The 22,601-nt window shown below is 41.8% G+C and overlaps 1 protein-coding gene and 1 long non-coding RNA gene across 2 annotated transcripts in view; both read left to right on the top strand.

The window, feature by feature from the left end:
• The first annotated feature begins 159 nt into the window (after positions 1–159).
• SPATA31H1 (SPATA31 subfamily H member 1) overlaps positions 160–22,601 on the top strand; it is a 43,368-nt gene continuing 20,926 nt past the window's right edge. The window contains exon 1 of the mRNA XM_077959808.1: positions 160–435. Within this exon, the coding sequence (XP_077815934.1) occupies positions 292–435 (144 nt within the window). The 5' untranslated portion in view covers positions 160–291. The remainder of the gene's footprint in view (positions 436–22,601) is intronic.
• Positions 5,720–9,687, top strand: LOC144333833 (uncharacterized). Its single transcript, XR_013402920.1, has 3 exons — positions 5,720–6,023; positions 6,409–7,934; positions 9,584–9,687. It is a non-coding gene; the product is annotated as an uncharacterized LOC144333833 (long non-coding RNA).

Here is a 22,601-nt window from a genome sequence, read left to right as displayed (position 1 = left end):
TTAAAACCTTGCCTCCATACTCCCTACTTAACGACAAGCTGTCTAGCCCAATGCTAGAAGAGTCATAAAGGAGTTCTTCCCTGAGCTTTGGCTGTCAGAGCAGAGCCTGTGGACAACTGCAGGAAGGGGCAGCAGATGGTACTCTGGGTATGGCTCAGAGAAGAGACCTAAGTAGCATGCACAGTGGCTGGATGCCATCAGATTTACCTTGGGATGCCCATTGTGATGTCATATGGAGTCACAGCCTTGAGGCAGAAAACTCTTTGGCTGAGAAGAGCATGGGGTTGAGAAATGGCACCAATTTGGGGGATGGACATCCCACTGCCATCATATATCAGCCTTCTATTACTATTTGTTTTTTTTATTTGGGGGCTTTGGATGCTGTTTTCTGGGAATCGGAGCCGGAAGCAGGTGGCAGCCAAGATAAACTCAGAGGTATGTGATGTAGCCCTCCCTTGAAACGAACTGGTCCCACTCCTGAGGCCATAGAAACTGCCATACTTTGGGCCATGGGAGGAACTGGATGCAGGGAGAGGGGAGCTGAGACAGTGCCCATGGATGTCTTCCTATAGGTCACTGTAAATCCTTTTTCCTTCAATTCATTTCAACAGACCTTGAGCACCTGTTATATATGGCAGTGTAGTAGACATTGAGGGGGAATAAAAGACTATCCCCACTCTCTAGGAGCTCGAGATGAAGTGGGGGAGACGGATATACACGTAACTGAAAAGAGAATGTGATAAGAGTTAATAGAGGTATAAATGTTGCTAAAGACATGGGAGGGAGACATTATTTTGAACTAGGGGGTCTATAAAATGCCACCTGGGAGAGCTCAGGTTTAAGTGTGCTTCAGAAGAAGAGTGGGATTTTGAAGGTGGTTGGGGTGAATAGAGGAAGGCAGTGGAAACATTTCAAAAAAGAGGGAATACATTGGAAAAAAGGTGTGGGAACGGGAAGAGTATTGGATGTGTTTGAGGAGAGATGTCAGCAGTCTGGATGGAGCATAGGACTGTAGGGACTCAGAGAGAGAAAAAGTTGACAAGTTGACAGAGGTCACATTGTAGAGCTTTGAACGCCAGGCTGAATACTTTGCATAAATATGACTCTGTGCAGTTTGAAAGACATCAAAGATTTTAAAGCCAGATAAAAATGTGCTTAGATCTGTGCTTTGAGAAGTGCTTCTCAAACTTTAACATGCATATGAATCACCTGGCGGGTCTTGTTAAAAAGCAGATTCTGATGTAGTAAGTCTGGGGTCAGGACTGAGTTTCTACAGTTCTAACAAGCTCCCAGATGATGCTGCTGCCCTTGGACTGAGGACCACACACTAAGAGTGAGGTTTTAAATACTTCCAGTAAGCTTATATGATAGTTCTCTGGCATAGCTAGGCCATTTTCATGGTTTAGTGGGAAGAAGGGAGGAAACAAAAAAATCAGAGCGGTACGGTTAAAAAGAGAACATAGCTGGGTGCGGTGGCACATGCCTCCCAGCACTTTGGGAGGCAGAGGTGGGCAGATCACTTGAGGTCAGGAGTTCGAGACCAGCCTGGCCAGCATGGTGGAACCCTGTGTCTACTAAAAATACTAAATTAGCCGGACGTGGTGGCATGTACCTGTAGTCTTAGCTACCAGGGAGGCTGAGGCAGGAGAATTGCTTGAACCCGGGAGGTGGAGGTGGCAGTGAGCTGAGACCATGCCATTGCACTCCAGCCTGGGTCACAGAGCAATACTCTGTCTCAGAAAAAAAAAAAAAAAAAAAGGAAAAGAGAACATAAATTAATTCCCCAAGTATTTATCACCCACTCCTACCCCCATTTCAACTCCTCTGTGCACTATTGATACAGCAGTAAGTGGAAGAGACAAAAATATCTGCTATCAGGGATGTGAAAGTGGAGGAGGTATTGGGGTAAATGTTTGGATGTGGAAGGTGTTGCAAGACTCCCTTGCAAAGGAGGGAGAAGAGACCGAGTCTATTTTTCCTGATGCAGAGAGTTAATTATAAATATTATCATCATTTTCTATGAGGACTATATTCATCATGGTATTTCTAGCGCCTTGTATACTGGCTGGCATATAGTAAGTACTCCGTAGTTGTTTGTGAAATGAATGAACGACTTCTCAGTTTTAACCCTGAATGACTCACAAGATGATGGTGTTTTAAACAACATAGGCAACATTAGACAGGAAATGCTGTGAATGTGGTGGGAGGCAGAATATGAACTATTGTGTTGGAAGTGCTTGTAAAATTTATGTGGAGATATTCATCAAGCAGCTCAAATTAATGGCCGAGACTTGTGATGTTCAATATGGTATCCGCTAGTCATATGTGACCATTTAAATTATTTATTTTTGAGACAAAGTCTCACTCTGTCATCCAGGCTGTAGTGCAACTCACGGCTCACTGCAACCTCAACCTCCCAAGCTCAAGTGATTCTCCTACCACAGTCTCCCGATTAGCTGAGACTACCAGCCCATGCCACCATGCCTAGCTAATTTTTGTATTTTTTGGTAGAGAGAGGGTATCACCATGGTGCCCAGCTGGTCTCAAACTCCTGGGCTCAAGTGATCCCCACACCTCAGCCTTCCAAAGTGCTGGGACTACAGGCATGAGTCACCATACCCGACCTTAAGTTAATTAAAATTAAATAAAATTTAAAATTCAGTTTCTGGCTGGGCACGGTGGCTCACGCCTATAATCCCGGCACTTTGGGAGGCCGAGGCAGGTGGATCACTTGAGGTCAGGAGTTTGAGACCAGCCTGGCAAACACGGTGAAACCCCATCTCTACTAAAAATACAAAAATTAGCCAGGTGTGGTGGCGCATACCTGTAGTCCCAGCTACTCAGGAGGCTGAGGCAGGAGAACCGCTTGAACCTGGGAGGCAGAAGTTGCTGTGAGCCGATGTTGCACCACTGCACTCCAGCCTGGAGTGAGAGACTCTGTCTCAAAAAAATAAAAATAAAAATAAATAAAATTCAGTTCCTCTATTGCAGTAGCTACATTTCAAGTGCTCACATGTAACTAGAGGCTCTCATATTGGATAGGACAGATGTAGAATATTTCCATCATCATAGAAAATTCTATTGGGTAGTGCCAGCCTAGACCTAGATCTTGAAGACAGATGTGGCTATAGTTATGTGGGGGTCACAAGGTCCTTTCCATTTATTTTATCAGGAACATCTCTCAAATTCAGCAATCGAGATCTAGATCGTCTTAACTAAAACTTCATCTCTTGAACTATTTACAGTCTTATAACTGGTCTCCTACTTTTCCAGCCTGGAGCACAGACCTTGCCTCTACAAAACAAAAAGACAGCACACAGGTTGGGCATGGTGGCTCGTGCCTGTAATCCCAGCACTTTGGGAGGCTGAGGCAGGTGGATCACCTAAGGTCAGGAGTTCGAGACCACCCTGTCTCTACTGAAAATACAGCTGGGTATGGTGGCGTGCACCTGTAGTCCCCGCTACTAGGGAGTCCCAGCTACTCCAGAGGCTCCCAGGTTCAATGGCTTGAACCTGGGAGGCGGAGATTGCAGTGAGCCAAGATCGTCCCACTGCACTGCACTCCAGCCTGGATGACAGAGCAAGACACTGTCTCAAAACAAACACAAACAAACAAAAACAACACACACAAAACCCCCAAAGCTAATTGTGTCACTCTGCTAAAGGTAACTAAGCACACAAAATTTTTGTGTACTCTATTGCCTGCAGCAGCATTTCCAAAACTTTTTTGACTCTCAAACTTCTTTCATTCTCATAATTTTGTCAACCTCCTTAGGAACTTAAAAAGCATTTTGTCTGTTTTTCATGAGTTATTTAAATAAATTTTATTTTAAAACAATATCTTTTTATAATTGCAAAGTTATTTTTAACATCATCTTTAAGAGTAAAAGATGTATGTCTACTTTTTCTTCTGTAACAAGTGATGCATGACATTTAATTGATTTTATATTAGGTATGAGAATTTTCACAACAATTGGGTATGAGAAATGGCAAGGGCTTTTTTCTTTCTTTCTTTTTTTTTTTTTTTTTGTCTATATCAAATATAATCTGGCTTAAGTCTCGCTTTAACTAGGTTGGCAAAAAAAAAAAAAAAGTCCAGTATCATTTTTCCTCTCCAACCTTTGTGTTGTGTAAGAACTCCAGAGTGTCTGCAGTTTATCCAGAGTAGAAGTGAGTCAGGGCCTTAAGCCACAGGGATAGCTCTTGCTTTTCTTCTTAGCAATCTGAAGTCAAAAAACTGTGTCTCAACCTCTCTCTGCCAGTCTCAGGGGTCTTTGTTAAGGTCCCTAAACTGCTGCACCTGGGCTCTTAACACCAGAAGGGCTCCGGGACCCCCTACTGAGGGTCCTCGTGTCTACTGCACCTGCGGCTTCAGCATTGTTTCCATTTCAAGAGGCCAGCTTTCCTCCTGTCTCAACCCTCTGGCACATTTCAATTTAAAATTTTCGCAGATCTAGACTTATTTGACGGTTGTGTTTTAGGTTCCTGACAATTTTTTAAGTCCTGAAAAACTAAGTCCCTGCTGTGCATTAGGAGTTCTAAAACCCTATGAACAAAGGCCTGGCTACCTTCTTTGGTGTGGGAAAACGTGAATCTACTTCCTTTCTCAGAAAGACGCAGCAATAAAAATACAGTGTAAATTACTCAGGAAGTCACTCTGCTTCATAAAAAAACCAATACAATTTCTTACTACATATTTATGTAATAAAGAGCTTTTTTGTTAACAAATACATTTTTATTAAGGTACAATTGAATACCATAAAATGCACAGATATCAAGTGTATAGGGTGATGAGTTTTGATAAATTTATATACCTATGTAACTAAAGCCCTAATAAAGATAAGGCATAGCCGTAAACCCTGAATAGTTCCCTCATGTTAGTTTCTAGTCTCTGCCCTCCTCTCTGCTCAGACACAACCTCTATTCTGATTTCTATTGTCATGGATTAGTTTTGCCTATTCTTGAACCTTGCAAAAAATAGAATCATACAGTATATATTCTTGTGTATCTGACTTCTTTTGCTAAGCATAATGTGTTTGAGATTCATGTTGTTGGCAACAATTTTTTTTTTTTGTCTGAGACGGAGTCTTGCTCTGTCACCCAGGCTGGAGTACGGTGGTGCAATCCTGGTTCGCTGCAGCCTCTGCTTCCCAGATTCAAGCGATTCTCCTGGCTCAGCCTACCAAGTAGCTGGGATTACAGGTGTGTGCCACCATTCCCGGCTAACTTCTGTATTTTTTTTTTTTTTTTTTTTTTTTTGAGACGGAGTCTCACTCTGTCTCTCAGGCCGGAGTGCAGTGGCATGAGCTCGGCTCACTGCAAGCTCCGTCGCCTCCCGGGTTCACACCATTCTCCTACCTCAGCCTCCCAAGTAGCTGGGACTACAGGTGCCCGCGACCATGCCTGGCTAATTTTTTTGGATTTTTAGTAGAGACAGGGTTTCACCGTGTTCGCCAGGATGGTCTCGATCTCCTGACCTCGTGATCCGCCCGCCTCGGCCTCCCAAAGTGCTGGGATTACAGGCGTGAGCCGTCTTGTCCGGTCAACAACAACAAATTTCAAAGTGACATTATACCATATTGTGCTTGTTAATTTGGGGACCCAGGGTATATTGAAATGTAGAATGAAATTTAACGACCTATTATGGCATTAAAAATAGCCAAAAAAAGGCTCTGTGATCCTATATTTGGAATTCTTGCACATTGCATTTCAAAGTCAATTTTTTTTTCGAGACGGAATCTTACTCTGTTGCCCAGGTTGGAGTGCAGTAGCTCGATCTCAACTCACTGCACCCTCCATCTCCTGGGTTCAAGTGATTCTGCTGTCTCTGCCTCCCAAGTAGCTGGGACTACAGACATGCACCACCATGCCTGGTTAATTTTTGTAGTTTTAGTAGAGATGAGATTTTGCCATGTTGGCCAGACTAGTTTCGAACTCCTGACCTCAGGTGATCTGCCTGCCTTGGCCTCCCAAAGTGCTGGGATTACAGGCGTGAGCCACTGCACCTGGCCTGTTTATTTTTTGTAGTTAAAAAAGTTATGTCTATATGATAAAAAAAAAGGTTTCAGGATTTTAATTACACATAACGCATTGTTGGTGGTTTTCTTACCTCCAATAGGAGAGGAATTGCTTGGTCATGTGGTATATATGTTTAATTTTAGTAGATGATACCAGTTTTCTAAAGTGATTATACCAAGAATAGCATCTGAGAATTCTAGTTGCTCCACCTTCTTGCCAACACTTGGCATTGTCCATCTTTTTCTTTTTTCTTTCTTTTTCTCTTTCTTTTTTTTTTTTTTTTTTGAGACAGAGTCTTGCTCTGTCGCCCAGCCTAAAATGCAGTGGTGCTGTCTTGGTTCACTGTAACCTCTGCCTCCTGAGATCAAGTGATTCTCTTGCCTCGTGGAGATCAAGTGATTCTCCTGCACCACCATGCCTGGCTGATTTTTTAGATGGTGTTTCACCGTGTTGGCCAGGCTGGTCTTGAACTCCTGACCTCAGGTGATCTGCCCCCCTCGGCCTCCCAAAGTACTGAGATTACAGGTGTGAGCCATTGTGCCCAGCCCATCTTTTTCATTTTAGTCACTCTGGTGAGTCTGTGTGGTATTGTATTGTGGTTTTAATGTGCACTTCCCTCATGGCTAAAGATAATGTACAACTTCTCATGTTTATTGGCCATTTGGAAATTCTCTTTTGTGAACTGTCTGTTTGAATCTTTTGTGTGTTTTTAATAATTGGGTTACCAGTGTTTCTTTTACTTAACTGATTTGTAGGAATTCTTTGAATACTATGGACATGAGTCCTTTGTCACATACAGGTATTTAAAATAAATTCTACCACTCTGTGACTCACTTTTTCATTTACAATGGTGTCTTAATGACCAAAAGTTCTAAATTTTAATGAAATCCAATTTATGAAGTTATGTTCTTAAGATTAGTATTCCCCTCCCTACCCCTACCCCCAGTGCAAGAAACCGTTGCTTACCACTAGGCCATGAAGATACCCTTCTATATTTCTTCTAGAAGCCTTATTTTTTTTTCTTTCACATTTAGCTCTATGATCTATCTCAAATTACTTTTTGTGTATGGTGTGAGATAGGGGTCAACACTCCCCTCCTCCCCATATAGATATCTAATTCTTCCAGTAGGGCAGGAACTAGGGTAAAAATGAATGAGGTACTCACCTTGAACACAAAATGTAAGGAGCACCAAAAAACTTAATAATCGAGATATTTAATGAAACATTCTTATTCTTTTTCTTACTGAGACTAGGTTTTGTTCTGTTGCCCAGGCTGAAGTGCAGTAGTGTGATTACAGCTCACTGCAGCCTCAACCTCTTGGGCTCAAGTGATACTCCCACCTCGACCTCCCAAGTAGCTGGGACCAGAGACGTGCTTCACCAAACCTGGCTAATTTTTGTGTTTTTTTGTGGAGATGGGGTTTTGCCATGTTGCCCAGTCTGGTCTTGAACTCCTGAGTTCAAGTAATCTGCCTGCCTTGGCCTCCCAATGTGTAGGATTACAGGCATAAGCCACCATGCCTGGCCTAATGCAATGTTATTAAAAAATAAAAATTAATGCAAAAAATCCATGATGAACAAAATATCAGAATTTAAAATCTGATCCTACACTTTCACGACTCTTTCTCACCACTTCACTGTAATCCCTGTCCTTTCTCCAGCACCATTTATTGAAAAGACCATCCTATTCTCAATGAATTTTATTGGTGACCCTGTCATAAATCAGGTAAATGTATACGTGTGGGTCTATTTCAGGACTCTGTGTTTTGTTACATTGGTCTGCCTATCCTCACACCAATATCTTGCTATCTTCAATAATGTAACTTTGTAGTGTTGTAAAATTTGGTAGTGTAAGTCTTCCAACTTTGATTTTTTTTTTTTGAGACGGAGTCTCACTCTGTCACCCAGGATAGAGGGCACTGAGGTGGTCTCGGCTCACTGCAACCTCTGCCTTCCAGGTTCAAGTGATTCTCCTGCCTCAGCCTCCCGAGTAGCTGGGATTACAGGTGCACACCACCATGCCCAGCTAATTTTTTTTTTTTTTGAGACGGAGTCTTGCTCTGCCGCCCAGGCTGGAGTGCAGTGGTCGGATCTCAGCTCACTGCAAGCTCCGCCTCCCGGGTTTACGCCATTCTCCTGCCTCAGCCTCCCGAGTAGCTGGGACTACAGGCGCCCGCCACCTCGCCCGGCTAATTTTTTGTATTTTTTAGTAGAGACGGGGTTTCACGGGGTTAGCCAGGATGGTCTTGATCTCCTGACCTCGTGATCCGCCCATCTCGGCCTCCCAAAGTGCTGGGATTATAGGCTTGAGCCACCACGCCCGGCCTTAATTTTTGTATTTTTTAGTAGAGATAGGGTTTCACTATGTTGGCTAGACTGGTCTTGAACTCTTGACCTCAGATGATCTGCTCACCTTGGCCTCCCAATGTGCTGGGATTGCGGGTGTGAGCCACCAGGCCTGGTCCCAACTTTGACCTTTGAAGATGTCTTACACTATTCTAGGTCATTGACATTTCCATATATATCTGTGAATCATCTTGCTAATTGTCACAAAAAACACGCAGGGTTTTGATTGAGAAAGTATTGGATTTATAGTTTAGATTGGAGATAGCTGACATCCTCAAAATAATAAGTCTTCTGATCCATGAATGTGTTCCTGTCTTGTTTATTTAGACCTTCTTAATTTATCTCAATAATATTTAGTTTTCAATATAGAGGGGTTTTTTGAAGCTATAGTAATACTTTTTCATTTTTATTAAGGAAATTTTAAACAAATTGAAAATATATAGAAATGTGTCATGAATCTTCATGGATCCATCACCCAGCTTCAACTCTCTTACCTCATTATTTTGAAGCAAATCTCAGATGATAGAATTTCATTTGTAAATATTTTAGTATAGATATCTAAAACATAAGAACTCTTTAAAAATAGTTAAACACAATACCATTATCATGCCAAAAAATTTGACAATAATTTCTTTTTCTTTTTTTTTTTTTTTTTTTTGAGACGGAGTCTCGCTCTGTCGCCCAGGCTGGAGTGCAGTGGTGCTATCTCGGCTCACTGCAAGCTCCGCCTCCCGGGTTTACGCCATTCTCCTGCCTCAGCCTCCCGAGTAGCTGGGACTACAGGCGCCCGCCACCTCGCCCGGCTAATTTTTTTGTATTTTTAGTAGAGACGGGGTTTCATTGTGTTAGCCAGGATGGTCTCGATCTCCTGACCTCGTGATCCGCCCGTCTCGGCCTCCCAAAGTGCTGAGATTACAGGCTTGAGCCACCGCGCCCGGCCGACAATAATTTCTTAATACCATCAAATACCCTTCAGCATTCAAATTCCAATTATGGGCTGGGTGGTGTGGCTCACGTCTGTAATTCCAGCACTTTGGGAGACTGAGGCAGGAGGACTGCTTGAGCTCAGGAGTTGGAGATCAGCCTGGGCAACATAGTGAAACCCTGTCTCTACTAACAATATAGAAATTAGCTGGTGTGGTGGTATGCGCCTGTGGTCCCAGCTACTCAGGAGGCTGAGGTGGGAGGATCACTTGAGCCTTGGGGGAGGAGGTTGCAGTGAGCCAAGATTGCTCCACAGTACTCCACCTTGGGTGATGGAGCCAGGCCCTGCTTCAAAAACAAAAAACCAAAAAAAAAAAAAAACAAAAACAAAAACAAAAAACACAAAGCAAAATTCCAATTGTCTCCTAAGTGATATAAATTATTATTTATAGTCTGTTTATTTGATTCAAGTTCACCGATTGAAATGGATTTGTGTGTCTCTTAAGTGTCTTCTAATCTGTAAATTCTCCATCTTCATTTCTCTCTTTTATTCTATCCATTTATGTTTTGAAGAAATGGGGCCGGGTGCGGTGGCTCACGCATGTAATTCCAGCACTTTGGGAGGCCGAGGCAGGTGGATCACTTGAGGTCAGGAGTTCAAGACCAGCCTGGCCAACGTGGTGAAACTCCATCTCTACTAAAAATACAAAAAATTCACCAGGCATGGTGGCGCGTGCCTGTAATCCCGGCTACTGGGGAGGCTGAGGCAGGAGAATTGCTTGAACCCAGGAGGCAGAAGTTGCAGTGAGCTGAGATCGTGCCACTGCACTCCAGCCTGAGCGACAGAGTGAGACTCTGTCTCAAAAAAAAAAAAAAGGAATAAAAAAGAAAAGAAAAGAAATAGGTTATTTGTCCTCTAGATTTTGCAGTTAACATTTTGCTTATTAAATGTCCATATTTTCATTTAACATGTTCCCTTATCTCCTGTATGTTTTGTAAATGGGGAAGTTGGATCTAAGACTTATCAGAATTAATATTTTTTGAGGAGGGGAAGAAGATATTTCACAGGTGATGATAATCATCAAGAGGCACATAATGTCTGGTTTGGTGTGGTATTTTAAATGTCATTTTCTTTTACTTACTTTTTTTTTTTTTTTTTTTAAGAGATAGGATCTCTTTATGTTGCCCAGGCTGAAGTGCAGTGGCACAATCATAGTCACTGCAGCCTTGAACTTTTGGGCTTAAGTGATCCTACCACCTCAGCCTCCTGAGTAGTTACGACTAAAGGAATGTGCCACCACACCTGGCTAATTTTTAAAATTTCCTCTGTGGAGGCCAGGCGCGGTGGCTCACACCTGTAATCCCAGCACTTTGGGAAACTTAGCCAGGTGGGATCACCTGAGGTCAGGAGTTTAAGACCAGCCTAGCCAACATGGTGAAACCCCATCTCTACTAAAAGTACAAAAAATTAGTCTGGCATGATGGTGTGCCTGTAGTCTCAGCTACTTGGGAGACTGAGGTAGGAGAATCACTTGAGCTTGGGAGGTGGAGGTTGCAGTGAGCTAAGATCGCGCCACTGCACTCCAACCTGGGTGACTGAGCAAGACTCTGCCTCAAAAAATAAAAATAAAAATAAAAATAATTTTTTTTTGTGGAGATGGGGTCTCACTATATTGCCCAGGCTGGTCTTTAATTCCTGGCTTCAAGCAATCCTCTCACCTTGGCCTCCCAAAGTGCTGGGATTACAGGTGTGAGCAACCATACCCAGCCTTAAATATCATTTTCTAAATGATCCTGATACTTGAAAACACAATAGATTTTTATATATTGACTTTCTACCTAGAGACTTTGCTAAATTTGCTTATCAATTCTAATTATTTATCTATAGATGTTTTGGATATTCTACACAGCTATATTGTCTGCAAATAATAATTTTATTTATTTCTTTCTGATTCTTACACCTTTTCTTTTTCTTGTTTTATTGCATTGATTAGGACTTCCTCTACAATGTTCAATGGAGATGGTATAGTGGGGATTCTTTTTTTTTTATGTAGAGGATAGTTTGCAATAATTCATCATTTATGTATAATGTTTGCTATATGGTTTTTGCAAATACTCTAACAAATTCAGGAAGTTCCCTTTTATTTCCAGTCTGCAAATAGTTTTAGTATGAATGGGTGTTAATTTTTTTTTTTTTTTTTTGAGACAGAGTCTCACTCTGTTGCCCTGGCTGGAGTGCAGTGGTGTGATCTCGGCTCGCTGCAACCTCCACCTCTCGGGTTCAAGCGATTCTTGTGCCTCAGCCTCCTGAGTAGCTGGGATTACAGGCAAGTGCCACCATGCCTGGCTAATTTTTGTATTTTTAGTAGAGATGGGGTTTCACCATTTTGTTTAGGCTGGTCTGAAACTCCTGACCTCAGGTGATCCGCCCACCTTGACATCCCAAAGTGCTGAGATTTACAAGCATGAGTCACTGCGCCTGGCCGGGTGATAAATTTTATCAAGTGATTTTCATGTCTCTATGTGAGATGGTTATATGGTTTTCTTGTTTATCCTATTAATGTGCTGAATTACACTGAGTTTTGAAAATAAAACAACTGTGAATTCTTGGAATAAATATAATATGTTCTTGATGCTTTTCTTTCTTTCTTTTTTTTTTTTTTTTTTGAGATGGAGTCTCGCTCTGTCACCCAGGTTGGAGTGCAGTGGTATGATCTCAGCTCACTGCAACCTCTGCCTCCCGGCTTCAAGTAATTCTCCTGCCTCAGCCTTCCTAGTAGCTGGGACTAAGGCACCTGCCACCGTACTCAGCTAATTTGTTGTATTTTTAGTAGAGACGGGGTTTCATCATATTGGATATGCTGGTCTCGAACTCCTGACCTCACGTGATCCACCTGCCTTGGCCTGCCAAAGTGCTGGGATTACAGGTGTAAGCCACTGTGCCTGGCAGATGCTTTTCACATATTATTGGATTCACTTTGCTGATATTTTGTTTAGGACTTTTACATCTATGTTCATGAAAGAGATTGGCTTATGATTTTTCTTTCTAATATTGTCCTTATTAGATTTTAGAATCAAGGTTATCCCTGCCTCCTAACATAGAAGGATAAATTATTTCTCTTTTTCACCTCATTATATGAGAGACACCCCTAACACAAAATTCTAAAGGTTTCTGTTGTTTTATGCTAGGCACCTGGAACAAAACCAGATTATTCTTTATTATAACAAACACACATATATAAAAAAGAGACAGGGAGAGAGAGATTTTAAGAAATCGGCTCACAAAATTGTCAGGGCTTAACAAATCGGAAATCCACAGGGCATACCAGAAACTCAAGAGTTGATGTTGTAGTGTTGAGTCCAAAATCAGCATAGCCCAGGCTAGAAACTCAGGCAAGGATTTCCCATTGCAGTCTTGAGGCAGAATACCTTCCTCTTCAGGAAACCTCAGTCTCTGCTCTCAAGGCCTTCAACTGATTAGGTGATGCCCACCCACATTATGGACATTAATCAGCTTTAAGGTGTACTAATTCTAAATGTTAAGCACATCTGAAAACTACTTTCACAGCAACAAGCAACATCTAGACTAGCTTTTTAAAAAATTTTTAATTATTTTATTTTATTTTTAGATGGAGTCTCCCTCTGGAGTGCAGTGGTGCCAACTCAGCTCACTGTAACCTCTGCCTCCTGGGTTCAAGCAATTCTCCTTCCTCAGCCTCCCGAGTAGCTGGGACTACAGGCGTGTGCCACCACGTCCAGCTAAGTTTTGTATTTTTAGTAGAGACGAGGTTTCACCATGTTGGCCAGGATGGTTTTGATCTCTTGACCTCGTGATCTGCCCGCCTTGGCCTCCCAAAGTGCTGGGATTACAGGTGTGAGCCACCGTGCCCAGTCCTAGACTAGCTTTTGAACAAACAACTGGGGACATAGCTTAGCCAAGTTCACATGAAATTAACCATCACAATCCTATGTTTTCTTCTGAGAGTTTTATAGTTTTACAGCTCTTACATTTAGGTCTTTGCGTCATTTTGAATTAATTTTTGTAGATGGTGTGAATTAAGAGTCCAACTTCATTCTTTTGCATGTGGCTATCTAGTTGTCCCAGCACCATTTGTTGAAGAGACTATTCTTTTCCTATCGAATGGTCTTGTTACCCTTATAGAAAATCAATTGATTTGTAGATATATGGATTTATTTCTAGACTCAATTTGATTTCATAGATCTATATGTTTATCCTTATGCCAGTACCACACTGTTTTGATTACTACAGCTTTGTAAGTTTTAACATCAGGAAGTATGAGTCCTCCAACTTTGTTCTTTTTCAAGATTTTTTGGCTATTCAGGGACCTTTGTAATTCCATATGACTTTTGGGACCAGCTTTTTCATTTCTGTAAAAAAGGCTATTGGGATTTTGAGAGGGATTATACTGAATCTGTAGATTGCTTTGGGGAATATTGCCATTTTAACAATATTAAATATTCCAATCCATGAACAAGGGATGTCTTTCCATTTATTTAGGTCTTCTTTAGTTTTTCAACAATGCTTTGAACTTATCAGTGTACAATCTTGCACCTCCTTGTTTAAATTTATTCCTGAGTATTTTATTGTTTTAGATGCTAAGAATGGAGTTGCTTTTATTAGCTCTAATAGGTTTCTTCTGGTTTCTTTCCGATATTCTGTATGTAAGATATGTCATCTGTGAATACAGTTTTACTTGTTCATTTCTCCTTTGCATGGCTTTTCTTTTCCTTGCCTAATCGCTCTGGTTAGAACTTCTGTACAATTTTAAACAGATGAGGCGTCATTGGGGCAATAGTGCTGACTTCTAGACCCACCGGGGTGAAGGACCTGCTCCAGTGGCTCTACCTGGCAGGAGTTGCACCCCCAGGGCTTTGCCAGGTGGCCCTGCCCACACAGCTTTGGATAGAGGTTGTCTAACCTGTTGAAAGTGAAGCAATGGTCCCCCTTTTTGAAACTGAGGTGGCAGCCCCGATGATCTCTGAATCACCTTCCAGGTTATTCTTTCCTTGTCTTCCAGAATAGTGTATGTTTGTGGCTGAAGAGCTCTATGGTCCCAAATTATAAAATTCAAGAAGACCAACAGCCTTTCCTCATTCCCTCCCATCTCCTGCTCCTTCAGCTCAACCTGGCAGTTTTCCTGCTGTGGTGGCTGATTAAGTCCACGTTTCACACATATACTGATCTCCTTATCAAAGGGTCACTTGGTCACACCTTTAGTTTTCTCTTTGAATAGACTTTCTAATTTTTTGCAATAGGGATAGGCTGAGAACTTTTCATATCCTTAAATTCTAGTTCCTTTTTGCTCAATAATTCCATCTTCAAGTCAATTCTCTCCTCTCTCATTTTACTATAAACAGTCAGGAGAACCAAGGCACTTCTTCAGAACTTTACTTAGAAATCTCATTAGCTAGCCGGGCATGGTGGCTTGTGCCTGTAATCCCAGCACTTTGGGAGGCTGAGGCAGGCAGATCACCTGAGGTCAGGAGTTCGAGACCAGCCTGGCCAACATGGTGAAACCCTGTCTCTACTAAAAATACAAAAATTAGCAGGGTGTGGTGGCAGGTTCCTGTAATGCCAGCTACTTGGGAGGCTGAGGCAGCAGAATCGCTTGAACCTGGGAGGTGGAGGTTGTGGTGAGCCGAGATCACGCCACTGCACTTCAGCCTGGGCAACAAGAGCAAAACTCTGTCTCAAAAGAAAAAAAAAAAAGTAAAAGAAAAAGAAAAAAAAAAAGAAATCTCATTAGCTAAATACCCAGTTTCATGACTCACAAGTTCTACTTTCCATAGAACACTAGAACATGAACATAATTCTGCTAAGTTCTTGGCCACTTACAAGGATCACTATTTCTCTGTTTCCAATAATATGTTCCTTATTTCTTTATGAGACCTCGTCAGAATGGCCTTTACTGTGCATATTTCTACCAACATTGTGTTCGTGATTACTTAGATATTCTCTAAGAAGATGCAAGCTTTCTGTACAACTCTCCTCTTTTCTTTCTGAGCCCTCAGCAACATCACCCTTAATAGTTCATTTTTGGCAATGTAGGCTTTTTCTAGCATGCACCTCAAAGCTTTTCCACCCTTTCCTCATTACCCATTTTTTGGTGTTTGTGGCAACAGCACCCTCACTTCTTGGTTTCAATTTCTATCTTAGTCCATTCAGGTTTCTGTAACAAAATATCATAAACTGGGTGGCTTATAAACAACAGAAACTTTTTTCTTATAGCTCTAGAGGCTGGGAAGTCCAGGATTGGGGTGCCAGCATGGTCAGATTCTGGTGAGGTACTTCTTCTGGGTTGCAGACTGGCAACTTCTCACTGTGTTTTTACATGGTGGAAAGAGTGAGAGATGTCTCTGGAGGGTTGTTGTTGTTGTTTTTTTTTTTTTTTTTTTTTTTGAGACAGAGTCTTGCTCTGTTGCCAAGGCTGGAATGCAGTGGCTTGATCTCAGCTCACTGGAACCACCTCCTTCTGGGTTCAAGCAATTCTCATGCCTCAGCCATTTGAGTAGCTGGGATTACAGGCATGTGCCATCATGCCTGGCTAATTTTTGTGTTTTTAGCAGAGACAGGGTTTCGCCATGTTGGCCAGGCTGGTCTCAAACTCCTGGCCTTAAGTGATCCACCCGCCTCAGCTTCCCAAAGTGCTGGGATTACAGGTGTGAGCCACCATGCCCAGTCCTCTGGAGAATTTTTTGTAAGGACACTAATCCCATTCAAGAGGGAAACCCCTCATGACCTAATCACTTCCCAAAGGCTCCATCTACTAATACATTACATTGAGAGTGAGGATTTCAACATATGAATTCTGCGGGGGACATAAACATTGGGCCCATTGCAATGTCCTTTATCATGCTAAGGAAGTCTCCTTCTATTGCTATTTAGTTGAGTGTTTTTATTATAAATCATTGTAGGATTATGTCAAATGCTTTTTTCTGTATCAATTTATATGATCATGTGAGTTTTTCTTCTTTATGTTGTAAATGTGGTATATTACAGTGATTTATTTTCTTGTGTTGAAAAATCTTTGCATTCTTGGGATAAATCCTGTTTTCACTACTTCTATTCAACATTGTTTGAAAGTCCTAGGCAGACCAATTAGGCATACTACAAATAGTTTGTTTTTCTTTGACTGAAAATTTCTCTATTTCACTTTAAATTTTGAAGGGTAGTTTTATTAAGTGTAAAAGTCTAAGAGCCATGTGCTATGGTTCATGCCTATAATCCCAGCACTTTGAGAGGCCAAGACAGGAGGATCACTTGAGGCCAGCAGTTTGAGACCAGCCTGGGAAACACAGTAAGATCCTGTCTCTCCAAAAATCGAAAAAAAAAAAAAAAATGGCTGGGTGTGGTGGTGTGCACCTGTAGTCCTAGCTACTCAGGAGGCTGAGACACGATGATTGCTTGAGCCCAAGAGTTTGAGGTTACAGTGAGCTATGGTTGTGCCACCGCACTGCAGCTTGGGCAACAGAGAGACCTGGTCTTAAAAGGAAAAGAAAAAAGATCTAGGTAGGGCCGGGCGCGGTGGCTCAAGCCTGTAATCCCAGCACTTTGGGAGGCCGAGACGGGCGGATCACAAGGTCAGGAGATCGAGACCATCCTGGCTAACACGGCGAAACCCCGTCTCTACTAAAAACACAAAAAATTAGCCGGGCGAGGTGGCGGCGCCTGTGGTCCCAGCTACTCGGGAGGCTGAGGCAGGAGAATGGCGGGAACCCGGGAGGCGGAGCTTGCAGTGAGCTGAGATCTGGCCACTGCACTCCAGCCTGGGTGACAGAGGGAGACTCCATCTCAAAAAAAAAAAAAAAAAAAAAAAAAATCTAGGTAGGCACTTATTTTCTTTTAGCACATTAAAAGACTTTATTCTATTGTTTCCTGGCTTCCAATATTTCTAAAAGATATCAACTGTTCATCTTATTCCTCTTTTGAATATAATGCGTCTTTTATTTTTGCCTATTAAGACTCATTTTGTTAGGGCTGGGTGTCATGGCTCACGCCTGTAATCCCAGCACTTTGGGAAGCTGAGGCAAGTGGATCATGAGGTCAAGAGATCGAGACCATCCTGGCCAACATGGTGAAACACCGTCTCTACTAAAAATACAAAAATTAGCTGGGCGTGGTGGCACGTGCCTGTAGCCCCAGCTACTTGGGAAGCTGAGGCAGAAGAAGTGCTTGAACTGGGGAGGAGGAGGTTGCAGTGAGCCGAGATTGCGCCACTGCACTCCAGCATGGTGACAAGCTGGACAAGACTCCATCTCACCAAAAAAAAAAAAAAAAAAAAAAAAAAAATTATTGTGTTGGTATTCAGCATTCTGTAGGGTACTTAAGTTTAGGTTTAGGTTTTCTTTGTCTTCATGCTGCTTCATAACACTTCTTGCATCTAAGGCTTGCATTTTGGAAAGTTCTTAGCTATTCCCTTTTTTTAAAAAAAAAATAGACTACACTTTAAAGCAGTTTTTAGGTTCACAGCAAAACTGAGCAGAAAGTACAGAGAGTTACCATATACTCCCTGCAGTGTTAACTTTCAAATGTTGTTTCTGCTTGCATTTATGTCTGGGACTCCTATTCTGTCTCCCCTTTCCTTCTGGGACTCCTATTACTGTGTCCCATATGTCTATTGGCTCTTTTATTTATTTTATTTCCATGCTTCATTATGAATATTTTCTTCAGACATTTCTTCAGTTGTGTCTAATCTGTACCCCTCACTGAGTTCTTTATTTCTCCTGTTCTACAATTTCCATTAGTTTTTTTTTTCAGTTTTTAGTTTTTAGTTCTTGGCCAAAATTGTCCATCTTGTCATCTAATTTCTTGTATATATAAAGCACATATATTTTAAAATCCATGTTTTATTACTTCAATATCTGGATTGCCTATGGATTTGTTTTTATTCCCCATGTTTATCTCTTAGTCTTCAATCAGTCGGTCTTGTCTTCTAGTAAGCATGGCAATTTTTGATTTAGGCCGGGCGCGGTGGCTCAAGCCTGTAATCCCAGCACTTTGGGAGGCCGAGACGGGCGGATCACGAGGTCAGGAGATCGAGACCATCCTGGCTAACACGGTGAAACCCCGTCTCTACTAAGAAATACAAAAAACTAGCCGGGCGAGGTGGCGGGCGCCTGTAGTCCCAGCTACTCGGGAGGCTGAGGCCGGAGAATGGCGTGAACCCGGGAGGCGGAGCTTGCAGTGAGCTGAGATCCGGCCACTGCACTCCAGCCTGGGCTACAGAGCGAGACTCCATCTCAAAAAAAAAAAAAAAAAAAAAAAAAAAATTTTGATTTAATATCAGAGATTTTATATATAATTTTGAAGAGAAAATTCAAGCTTCTGGATAAAGTTACTTTCCTCCAGAGGGCGCTATTTTCACTTTTTAGTCATTTAGATTATCTCAATCCAATAAAGGGATCATCTCAATCCAATAAAGGATTGAATTTATCAGAGGCTGAGCTTCCATTTTTGAGCCTGGTTTATTTCAGGTTGATTCTTACTCCTAGGTATAGCCCTTTGGGGATTCCAACTGAAAGCCTGAGATATTAGGGGTTCTCAACTCATCTTTTTGTTCATGTATTCCCATAAAACTGTGAAATTTCAGTTTAGCTGGGCTTATTTCCCTCCACTTCCTTTTTCTCTAGGATCTTGGCTCCTCTGGTTTTTGACCCCTTGATAGGTCTCTAATGACTTTAAATGGATATTTTAAAACATATTTTGTCCAACTTTTATTGTTTTCATTTGGAGGGTTCAAACCATTACTATAAATTGAAATCCCAAACTGGTGCTTTTTTTCTTTCCATTTTTTCCCCTTCTACTGGCTTGGAAGTTATGAACTCTGTTTCTATTCTTTTAGTGGTTACTCCTCAGATTTAAATATATGTACTTATCCATTCTTTATTCAGAAATATTTTATCAATGCTAGTAAGCCAATCCATTTCAGTACTTTGCATTCTTATTAATTTCTGGAAGTAAGATTTGATTCTGTTTTCAAATCTGCTAGATCACTGTTTATGGGTTTGTGTTTCTTACAAATTTATTTATACTTGTATTTTCTTTCCTTTTTTTTTTCTTTTTCCTTTCTTTCTTTTTTTTTTTTTTTTTCTTTTTTTTTTGAGATGGAGTCTCACTTGGTTGCCCAGGCTGGAGTGCAGTGGTGTGATCTCAGCTCACTGCAACCTCCATCTCCCGAGTTCAAGTAATTCTCCTGCCTCAGCCTCGCGAGTAGCTGGGACTACAGGCACATGCCACCACGACTGGCTAATTTTCGTATTTTTAGTAGAGACAGGGTTTCACCATGTTGGCCAGGATGGTTTTGATCTCTTGACCTCATGATCCGCCCACCTCAGCCTCCCAAAGTGCTGGGATCACAGGCGTGTGCCACAGTGCCTGGCATTTTACTTCTTTAAATACAATATGCATAGGTGTTTTCTAATCTACCTCTGAAAATCACAATACCTGACATCTTTGCAGGTTTGTTTCTCCACTTGTGCTTATTTTTTAATAGTTAACACTTCTGAAATTGAGGTGTGTCTTACAATTGATGGTATTTAATTAATTGACAGTGTATTTTTTTCATTCTACTAGCATATAAATTGATGGCACATTTTATAATCAATAGCATCTTAAATTTAATAAAATACGATATTTGTGAGGATTTTGAAGCCTAGGATAAAGATTTTCCTCAAAGAGCATTTCATTTACTTTTGACTCTGGCACCATCAGTCCAGGACCACTTTAAATTCATGGCTTGAAGGTTTTTGGGGACAATCCAGATAATGTGAACTTGAGCTGCCAAATATCCAGAAGTTAGCCTGTGGTTATGACTTCTCAGAGACTTCACCCCCACCCCTGGAATTCTCAGTGTGAAGGCAACTTTCTTTGCAGTTACCTGAGGTTAGGAGTGAGTGGTAGATTTGTCATTTTGAGGTTCCATTTGAATGTGGGTAAGTCTTCTACTGGATTAAAATTTTTTTGAGAGGCCAGGCATGGTGGCTCATGCATTTCGGGAGACCGAGAAGGGTGGATCACTTGAGGTCAGGAGTTTGAGACCAGCCTGGCCAATATGATAAAACCCTGTCGCTACGAAAAATATAAAAATGAGCGGGGCATGGTGGTGCATGCCTGTAATCCCAGCTTCCCCAGGAGGCTGAGGCGTGTGAATTGCTTGAGCCCAGGAGGCAGAGGGTGCCATGAACTTTGAGCTACTGCACTCCAGGCTGAGTGACAGAAGGAAACTCTGTCTCAAAAGAAAAAATTAATTTGAGACATACCAATGTATATATTTATGGTGTATAATGTGATGGTTTGTTGCACGTTTACATTGTGGGTTGATTAAATTAAGTGAATTAACATATCCATCATCTCACTTACCTTTTTTTGTGTGTGGCGGAAACATTTAAAATCTTCCCTCCTAGCAATTACGCCTATGGTTTATTTTTCTGAAGTTTTCCTTAAGAAGTTCTCTGCTCTAGGCCACAAAGAATTTCTCCTACCTTTTTTCTATGTTCCAGTCTTACATTTCACATTTTAGTTTTTAATATACTTGGAGTCCACCTCTATATGTGGTATTAGGAAGTGATACAATTTTATTTTTCTCTATAGTGAGCCAGTTTCCCCATAACCATTTTTTTTTCTTTTTTTGAGACAGGGTTTCGCTCTTTCACTCAAGTTGGAGTGCAATGGTGTGATCTCGGCTCACTGTAACCACCTCCTGGGCTCAAGTGATCTTCCTACCTCAGCCTCCTGAATAGCTGGGACCACAGGCGTGTGCCACCACGCCCAGCTAACTTTTTGTATTTGTTTAGAGATGGGGTTTCGTCACATTGCCCAGGCTGGTCTCGAACTCCTGAGCTCAAGCAATCTGCCTGCCTTGGCCTCCCAAAGTGCTGGGATTATAGGCGTGAGTCACTGTGCCCGACTCCCATCACCATTTGCTAAACAATCATTTTCCCATTGATTTATGGAACTCCCTTTATTATAATAAGTGGCCATATATACATATGCCTGTCTCTGAGCTCTCTGTTTCATTGGTCTATTTGTTCCTGTTTTTATTTCCTACAACTTTGTAGTGTGTCTTAGAGTTTGGTACAGCAAGTCCCTCCTTTGCTTTTCTTTTTTTTTTTTTTTTTTTTGAGACGGAGTCTCGCTCTGCCGCCCAGGCTGGAGTGCAGTGGCCGGATCTCAGCTCACTGCAAGCTCCGCCTCCCGGGTTCACGCCATTCTCCTGCCTCAGCCTCCCGAGTAGTTGGGACTACAGGCGCCCGCCACCGCGCCCGGCTAGTTTTTTGTATTTTTTAGTAGAGACGGGGTTTCACCGTGTTAGCCAGGATGGTCTCGATCTCCTGACCTCGTGATCCGCCCGTCTTGGCCTCCCAAAGTGCTGGGATTACAGGCTTGAGCCACCGCGCCCGGCCTTGCTTTTCTTTTTAAGGTTGATTAGGTATCAGTAGACCTTTATTTGTCATATTAATTTCAGAGCATTTAACAAGTTCTTGAAACATTTCAAATGAAATATGAATTGGGAATGCATTAAAATATAATTTAAGCCTGGGCAACATAATGAGACCCCGTCTCTACAAAAAAATTAAAAAAATTAACCAGGTGTGGGGTATTGCACCTGTAGTCCCAGCTACTTGGGAGGCTGAGAATTACTTGAGCCCAGGATGTTGAGGCTGTGGTAAGCCATGATCGTGCCACCGCACTCCAGCCTAGGCAATACAATGAGACCCTGTCTCGGAAAAAAAAAAAAAAAGTTAAAAAAAAAAGTGTGTCTGTATACAGACACACACACACACATGTCTGTGTCTATATATAGACACATATATGTAATTTTATATATATATATATATATATATATATATATATATATAAAATTTAATTTGGCTGGGTGCGGTGGCTCACACCTGTAATCCTAGCACTTTGGGAGGCCGAGGCGGGTGGATCACAAGGTCAGGAGTTTGAGTTCGAGACCAGCCTGGCCAGCATGGTGAAACCCCATCTCTACTAAAAATATAAAAATTAGCTGGGCCTGGTGGTGCGCACGTGTAGTCCCAGCTACTCAGGAGGCTGAGGCAGGAGAATTGCTTGAACCTGGGAGGTGGAGGTTGCAGTGAGCTGAGATCGTGCCACTGCACTCCAGACTGGGCAACACAGCGAGACTCCATCTCAAAAAAAAAAATTAATTTGGGGAGTACTGACATCTTCGTAATTTCAAGTTATTCCAACCAAGAACTTGGACTATCCCTGCATTTATTCAGATCATCTTCTATGTCTTTTATTAGAATTTTATAGTTTTCTACATGGA

This window comes from Macaca mulatta, chromosome 13, assembly GCF_049350105.2.
Source record: "Macaca mulatta isolate MMU2019108-1 chromosome 13, T2T-MMU8v2.0, whole genome shotgun sequence".
Classification (NCBI taxonomy): domain Eukaryota; kingdom Metazoa; phylum Chordata; class Mammalia; order Primates; family Cercopithecidae; genus Macaca; species Macaca mulatta.
The sequence above is the reverse complement of the archived record's forward strand: the minus strand, read 5'-3'. Positions and strand labels throughout refer to the sequence as shown.